The sequence below is a fragment of the Carcharhinus amblyrhynchos genome, chromosome 4 (assembly GCF_965287045.1).
Source record: "Carcharhinus amblyrhynchos chromosome 4, sCarAmb.v2.hapA, whole genome shotgun sequence".
NCBI classification, from domain to species: Eukaryota; Metazoa; Chordata; class Chondrichthyes; order Carcharhiniformes; family Carcharhinidae; genus Carcharhinus; species Carcharhinus amblyrhynchos.
This window is the reverse complement of record NC_137327.1, coordinates 98,526,488-98,535,496: the sequence shown is the minus strand read 5'-3', so window position 1 is coordinate 98,535,496 and position 9,009 is coordinate 98,526,488. Positions and strand designations below refer to the sequence as shown.

The following is a 9,009-nucleotide window of genomic DNA, read 5'->3' as shown; positions in this document are numbered from 1 at the left end:
AGAACTCTCCATTCACCTGACGAAGGGACTAACCCCGAAAGCTTGTGAGTATATTATCAAATAAATAGGTTGGACTAAAACCTGGTGTTGTCAGACATTTTACTGTGTTTACACCAGTCCAACGCCGGCATACCCACATCATGACTCTATAGCCTGCCAGTCTTTGATTCCAATTTACCTGGGGCAGATCTGTTCTCACCCCATAGAAATTGGCATTCCCCCAGTTAATTATTGGATTGTTCCCTGTCCTTTATCATCACTAACCTAAACCTTGGGATTCTTTGGTGACTGACACATCAATGTTACCCTATTAATATGACCCACCTCATTCCCCAGGACCAAATTCAGCAATGCATCTTTCTTCACTAGCATGGAAACATACTTATGTAGAAAATCCCTCTGAACATAGTTCAGGAACTCTTACCCTTCATTGTCCTTTACACTACTACTACTACCCCAGTTTATATTAGGACCATTATAATTCTATTATTCTTGAAGCTGTCTGTAATTTCCTCACAAATTGGTTCCTGTATATCTTTGCCATTGACTGGATGTCCTATAGACTATACCCAACAATTTAATAATACTACTGTTGTTTCTTAGCTCTAACCAAATAGATTTTGTCCTTGAACCCTCTCAGACATCCTCTTTCTCCAAAGCCATAATGTTCTCCTACCCCACCTCATTTCTTTCCTTCTGTCTCTACACCTTTTATCCAGGAATGTTTAGGATGAGTATTTCCCTTTATTGAGTCAGGTCTCTGTTATCACAACATCACATTTACACATGGCTGTTGTGAGGAGCAGAGACAACTTAAGTTTGGAGCCACACTTTAAATGAATAGGAATGAGTAACTCAATATCAAGTAACATATGAAAACAACAATCTTTATTAGACACTATTAAACAATTATTTATGAATAAAAGAATATTAAAGAAATATAACTTTATTAAAAATAAGGAAAATACGTATATATACACACATAAAGGAGGAAAGTCAACTTTATATACATACTATATATACTATTTACAACTGTTAATCCCAAATTCTCTACAACCACCCACTGGCTTCTGTCAAGAAGCCAATTTTGTATCCATTTAGATACCTCACCCTGGATCCTGTGAGATTTAACTTTATGCAACAACCTACTATGTGGTACCTTGTCAAAGGCCTTGCTAAAGTCCACGTAAACAACATCAAATGCACCGCCCTCATCTATCTTCTTGGTTACCCCTTCAAAAAACTCAATCATATTTGTAAGACATGATTTTTCACTCATGAAGTCATGCTGACTGTCCCTAATCAGTCCTTGCATCTCTAAATACCTGTAGACCCTGTCTTTCAAAATATCTTCCAACAATTTACCCATCACAGTTGTGAGGCTAACTGGCCTGTAGTTCTTAGACTTTTCCCTGCAGTCCTTTTTAAACGAAGGCACAACATTTGCTACTCTCCAATCTTCAGGCACCTCAACCGTGACTCGATGATTCAAATATCTCGGCTAGGAAACCCACAATTTCCTCCCTAGCCTCCCAGTGTGTCTTGGGATATACCTCATCAGGTCCCACAGGTTTATCTACCTTGATGCACTTTAACGCTTCCAGCACTTCTTTCTCTGTAATATGTGCACTCCTCAAGACATCAATATTTAATTCCCCAAGTTCTCTCCATCCATGCTTTTCTCAACAGTAAATACTGATGAACAATATTCATTTAGGATCTCACCGATCTCTTGTGGAATCGCACATAGATTACCTTGTTGATCCTTAAGAGGCCCTACTCTCTCCCTTGTTACTTTTTTACCCCTTATATATTGGTAGAAGCTCTTTGGATTCTCCTTTGCCTTATCTGCCAAAACAATTTTGTGTCCCCTTTTTGCCCTCCTGATTTCTGTCTTAACTCTACTCCTACACCCCCTATACTCTTCAAGAGATTCATTTGATCCCAGCTGCCTATGCACATCATGTGCCTCTTTCTTCTCCTTGACCAGGGCCTCAATATCCCGAGTCATCCAAGGTTCCCGACTTCTGCCAGCCTTGTCTTTCACTCTAGTTGGTATCTCTCCACCTGCCTGTTCTGGGGAAAATTTATAAATTGAGGCAAAGGGTTTAGTGAAATGCTGAGACCTTGAAGCAAAATATTAATGAAACTATCAAAATACATTGAAAATTTTTAATGCATCTTGTTATTTGAAATTAATGTCTGTATTTGTTTAATCTTAGTAGAAAATGTTTTCATTGAGGAAAAGATTTGCAGTTTAAGGACCTGAAAATATTGCACACTGTTGCCAAGCAACTATCAAAACTCCTTAAGTAGGTGAATAGAGTTAAATATGGGAAGGCATGCTTACAGCTTCAAGGTCACATCAAAAACCAGAACCAGCCCGGATCATGTCTTTTGTTAAGTTTACATTGCATTGAACACAAATTGAATAAAATAGAAGCAATTTATTGGGGAAACAGATATCATGCAATTCACTCTGGACCACAGGCCATGGTTCAGATGACCATCTCAGCAATACATGTAACCAGGCCTAACTCAGCAGATTTAACCCACACAAACTGAAAAGGCAACAGTGGTGGACATGCCTGAAACAGGACATCTTATAGTTGTTGTGGGACAACTCAATCACCACCAGCTCAGGATCAGGATTCAAAGCTTTAGTCTGACGTACAAAGGGAGAGACCATCTTAAACAATCTCTGACTCTGAAGATTTTCATTAAAGTGACCTCTTTACACATAGTTAGTCATGTACACAGACTATTAACCTTGTTCATTGCAATTATGTGTGAATCATATGTCTCAGGCTCAATTATCATTTCCCATGCACAAGGCATTGTTCACACAAATGGAGGCTCCCCTATCTTGCAAGACCTGACTTTGTGCTGAAGTATTCTGTACTCATTTACCTCACTCCTTATCTCAACTATAGCACATCTGCTACCCACTGCTTCTGCCTTTCACCACTGTGGTGCTAAGAAACACTTCTCGGCTAATTCCTTAATTAACTTCCTACAATTCAATCAAACTGCTTTTCCTGTTTTGTGTTTCATTTTGCTAAATGACACTCTTCAACTAAAACCATTTAACCCTTTCAGTAAATCATTTAACCCTTTTGTATTTTAATTTGAAACATCTGTGCCCTGAACAATAGAAATGAGTCCATATGTATGTGAAGAGAAAGGTGATGTGCAGAGACCTTTCAGTAATTTCTAAGATAAAAAGAAAATGCACTGTCCTTTGCTGGGCCATCCATCAAAATGACAGTAATAACACCACAGACAGAGAAATAAGGTATCCGACTGAAATCGACAAGTTATAATTTAAAAATGACAGTTTGAACTCTAGGATGTTAACCAATTGACCTCCATAAATGTTTCCAAAGATACTGAGGATTTATAAAAATCATGGATCAGTCCCAACAGCTGCATGATCATTTTGAGATACATGTCCAGTATCTTTATTTCTGTCTTTGGGTTGGTTTATGTAATGAAAAAATGGTTCTGACATAAAATATTATGATTCTACACTGCCACGGAGACTTGAAATTAAAGATTAATCCTTCTGATCCACGACACGCTTTCCAATAGTATCCTGAAGGTGATGCAGAATCCATGTGACACGTTACTCTCCATACATTCCAGATGTCTACTGCTGAATGCTTGATTTTCTCAAGGCTGTCGAATCAAGTCAAGTCCCTGTTCATGAATCTAAAATTGAAGGATGATAATTTAAGTTGCCACGCAGATGTCTTAAAGGCATTTGAGCAGCGCACAGATTTTTAATTGCAACTTCAACAAAGTGAACTGCACCAGGTGACTTGTCGACTTATGACTGCAAATGCATAATTTAGATTTGGAGAAATGGAACTGTACATCCCAAACCACAGTGATTTTCCAATCTTGGTGTTCGCCCCAAGTTTGGAAAATCCCATCCGAGATCAATGGACCTTTGCATTGTCCATCCCTTGCCCATTGTGATTCCTGTGGTAGATGGGAGAGAAAGATTACACCCATCAGTTCTTAATTTAACAACCTGGTACTGTTCATATGGAGTTGCCAATTAATTTGGAGCCAATATGATTAATGTTTAAAGCAGTGGAGATTAAACAAAAGACAGTGAATGACAGTAAGATTGCTGTTAAAGATAGATCAAAATTATTTTTTATTTGCTTTGAATTTTATAAACCAACTGCAAGACAGATTTGAAGTCATAGAATCCCTGCAGCGCCACGGGAGGCTTTTTGGCCCATTGAGCCCACACTGACTCTCCAACAGACTATCCCACTCAGGCTCTATCCCCATAACCCCACTAACCCCCCTAAACTACACATGTTTGGACATCTAGGGGCAATTTAGCATGGACAATCCACCTGACCTGCACATCTTTGGACTGTGGGAGGAATTAGAACCACCCGGAGGAAATCCATGCAGACACGGGGGAGGACATCCATGCACACAGTCACCCAAGGCCGGAATCCAACCTGAGTCCCTGGTGATGTGACGCAACAGTGCTAACCATTGTGCCACTGTGTCACCCAGTGCCACTACCAAAAACGCCTGTTAAAACAGGGTGCAGTACCTAACATTGTGCCAAATGAACTCCCACTTGTCTCTCACCTTATAACTCAATACATTGGTCAATCCAGGCCAATGGATGACATTAAAAATTATCATCTTCAATTTTAAATCGCTCTGTGGCCTGACCCCATCTTGTCTCTGGAATCTTCTCCGACCATACATTCTCCACAAATATTCCATTCGTTTGACTCTAGTCTTTTACGTGTCTACCCTCATGTCCCCACCCATAGTAGCTGAGGCTATTTCCTTTTGAAAATTCTCTGTCCTTCCATACATCATTCTCCTTTGTTTAAAAAATCTTCTCAAAACCCAACTCTTTGACCAATCTTTTGGTTATCCTTCCTAATCTCTATGAGAGTCCATTTTCCTCATGCCTAGCCGAACGGCCAATTTATTTATAATTGTTACATAACTGCAAGTTGTTAACCGTGTTGCCTTGAAATTGATTTATATTTCTCCCAATGGACACTTCGCTTGACCTCAACTTTCACAGCACAGTGCAATCCCTATCTGGTCCTTTGAATGTGAAGGGTGCAGGCACATACCTTTCAGTGTATTCGGTGTAACCTGATAACTGACAATAGCAATTGCTGGACGGGACCCGTGCATTTCACCTTCATTGCATCTCGCTGTATCTGGTCTCTGAACGTCACTCGCCTTCCTCTGACAATGGATGATGCTGGCCATGGGGGAAATCCTGAATTTTGCACAATAACACATTTGAAAAACCTGCATTCTCACATCTTTTTGCCAATAGGCATAAATCAAGGGATTCATCAAAGAATTGCAAACACCAAGAAGCCAGAGGTAGTCTTCAATGATTTTATGTAATTGGCAATTGGTGCAACATGCTTGCACAGAGCTTGCAGTGAAGAAGGGTGTCCATGAAACCATAAAACAGCCAACGAGTATTGCTATAATCTTCACTGCTTTGACATCTCGGATGTGACAGCGTTGCGGTGGAGTGGGGCTGTAGGCAGAACCAATCTGCTCACTTTCGAGTATTTGTCGCGTGTGTGAATATGCTATTTTGAGGATTACGCTGTAGAAGTAGATGAAGGTTAATGAGGCAGGCAAAAAACAAGCACAAAATACAATTATAAAATACTTTGGATTGACGACCGAGAACAGGGTACAGGTACCATTGTATCCACCAGGCTGTAGTTGCTGAATGATCAATGGAAGAAACCCAAGTAGAAGTGCTACAGTCCAGACACCTGCCATGATCAAAACCACCATTTTATCTATCATCAGTCGGCAGTACTGAAAAGGTCGTTTTATGGCTAGAAAACGATCAAAAGCAATGGAGACCATTGTTAGTATAGAGGCAGCAGAGGGCGAGATTGTGAGTGAAATCCGTAACATGCACAACTCCCTGCTGGTGGTGAAACTCTGCCTGATGAGCACTAATACAGCTGTTCCAAAGCAGGTAAATCCCAACAGCATGTCGGCAACCGCCAAGTTCAAGATGAAGCACAAACTGGCAGATCTGTTCTTCAGAATCAAAAGAACCAGCGCCACTATCACTACGGCATTGGTAGCAATGATTAGCAGTGAAAGCACTGTCACAATGCTGCCAAACAAATTAACATCCATGGTTCAAAAACTCAAAAAACAGAATCTGGAAAATAAGCTTGAGCGTTGTCTACCACATCTGGTACTGTCCATGCGAATAAATCCAGGGAGATGGCTGAAGCAACGGAGGATTCAGAATTTATGAGAACCAGTCTCTTGCATGTAGAGTCTTACAATCAACCTGAGATGCACTGTCAAAGGTAACTTCACAAGTAATTGGTCAGCTTTTTGTTCCTGACTCATTTACAGCAATGTTGGTATCATAATGAAGGACAAAGTCTTGTTGATATGTAGCAACATGATTGTATCCACACGTTGCTAACCAACAAAGTAGTGTTTGTGATAAGATGCATCCCTTCAGACACCAGGCCACACTCGCCATTGCATATATAGAATAACAATGAGGGATTTTACCTTTTCCAGTTTATTGACCACTTTACTAGGTAGTGAGCATTAATAGTGGCACAGTAATTAGCACTGCTGCCTCACAATGTCAGGAACCGGGTTCAATTCCGGCCTTGGGTGATGATCTGTGTGGAGTTCACATGTTCTCCCCGTGTCTGTGTGGGTTTCCTCTGGGTGCTACGGTTTTCTCCCACCATCCAAAGATGTGCGGGTTAGGTTGATTGGCCATGCTAAATTGCCCCTTAGTGTTGGGAGATTAGCAGGGAAAATACGTGAGATTATGGGAATAGGGCCTGGCTGGAATTGTTGTCGATGCAGGCTCAATGGACCGAATGGCCTCCTTCTCCACTCATAGGGATTCTATGAGTTTCTGGTTATAATTCTTTCACTGCCCATTTCCAGCAAGAAGCTTCTTGTAACTGGTGCTTACTGGACGCTATTGCGTAACATGCATTTTGCTATCATTCTAGGGCAGTAAAAATAACCTCGTGCAGCTATTAGAAATGAGTGAGTTTATTTTAAGTTATCTTTATTGTTATTGATAATTACTACTAACAGAAATGAAGGACTATGTCCCTATATTGAGAAATCTGGATGAAAGATCAAGGTCCATGTTGAATTACACCAAAGTAGAAAAGAATTGAAAGGAAGATGAAACAAGTCAGAAGTGATGATTAAGTGACGCTGGGGGTGAAGTTTAAGACTTTGTATGTTGTTGAAGGAAGGGAAGATTGGAGGAAAGGAATTCCAAAGGTTTGAAGTCTTGTGAAAGTAGAACCATAAAGCAGTGATAGCCCATTTACTTTTGAGTGTACTGCAACATTAGATGTGGGATTCATATTACATGCGCACACACAGACATACACACACACACACACAAACACACACATGTCATACTGTGCAGAAGGAGGCCATTCAGCCTGTCGAGTCTGCATCAACCACAATCTCACCCAGGCTCTTTCCCCATAACCCCAACATTTACGTAGCTTGTCGTCCTGACACTAAGGGGCAATTTAGCATGGCCAGCTAAATTGGAATTCAGAAGAATGAGGGTAGACATTGTAGAAACATATAAGATTATGAAGGGACTACATAAGATAGAAGCTGGCAGGTTGTTTTCACTGGTGAAACTAGAACTAGGGGGCATGAGCTCAAAATAAGGGGGAGCAGATTTCAGGAGAGTTGAGGAGGAACTTCTTCATTCAAAGGGTTGTGAATCTTTAGATTCATTGAAGCAGTAGAGGCCCATTGAAGCAGTAGAGGCTACCTTATTGAATGTTTTTATGGCAAGGATGGATAAATTTTTGAACAGTATAGGAATTAAGAGTTATGATGAGCGAGCAGGTAAGTGGAGCTGTGTCCACAAAAAGATCAGCCATGATCTTATTAAATGGCAGAGCTGGTTTGAGGGGCCAGATGGCCTACTCCTGCTCCTAGTTCTTAGGTTCTTATGCTCAATCTAACCCGCATATCTCTGGATTGGTAAATGAAGTTCAACACTTAAATGTGAGGTAATACATTTTGATAGGAAAAATAGAACAAGGAGCTCACTTGTTACTTAGTCAGGTGCAAGTCTAGATGAAATATAGAAACAAATGGATCTCAGACTTTATTTTGAATGGGATGAAATTAAAAAGTGGAGAAGTTCGGCTAAACCTGTATCAAGCCTTGGTTAGACCTAATGCTTAGGGTGGGATTTTCTGGCCCTTCCTGACAATGGAATCATCCTGTTTCACGAATATCAGCCTGTGTCATGGGCTCCCTGAAGGTGGAGGAGAAAGCCTTCCGTCTTGGAAGAGTCCATGGACTCCAAATGTTAGTTCTGTTTCTCTCTCCACAGATACTTTCTAGCATTTTCTGTTTTTATTTCAAATTTCCAGCTCCTGCAGTAAAACTCATTTCAATTAAAAATGGGAATGTACCAGAGGCCTGAAGGAGAAAGAGTAGATACCTCAGAGAAGTGTAAGGCTGGAAGAGATTACAGAGAGATGAAGGAGAATGGCCCTAGAGTGGTCTGAAAATAAGGATGAGAATTTTAAAATCCAGGCACTTCTTAATGGGAAGACAACACAGGCTAGCAAGGGGTAATAGGGGATCAGGACTTAATGTGAGTTCAAACATTGACTTCAGTATTTTATATTGTCTTCAAGTTTACAGAGGATAGATGGTAGGACATCAAGCACTGAGTCTAGTGGTAATGAAAGCAGGAATAATGATTTCGGCAAGAGCTTAGCTGATACAGGGATGAAGTCCGGCACTGTTATGGAAATGGAAATAGTCTCAATAATAGCATGAATATAAGGTCAGAAGTTCATCTTGGGGTCAAATGTAATTCCAAGGCTTGAATTTCGTCAGGACCGAAGGGGTCCACAATGTAACCAAAATCATTTTGTAGCCCTCGAATCTGGAAGTTGAAAACCTGAACCAAAATGCCACCATTTTTACAGG

General features: G+C 40.5%; 1 protein-coding gene across 1 annotated transcript; it reads right to left on the bottom strand.

Annotated features, from left to right (window-relative positions):
• Nucleotides 1-5,061: 5,061 nt before the first annotated feature.
• Nucleotides 5,062-6,177, bottom strand: gpr119 (G protein-coupled receptor 119). Its single transcript, XM_080188021.1, has one exon. The coding sequence runs from the start codon at nucleotides 6,175-6,177 to the stop codon at nucleotides 5,062-5,064; it is 1,116 nt and encodes a 371-aa protein (XP_080044147.1).
• Nucleotides 6,178-9,009: the final 2,832 nt, after the last annotated feature.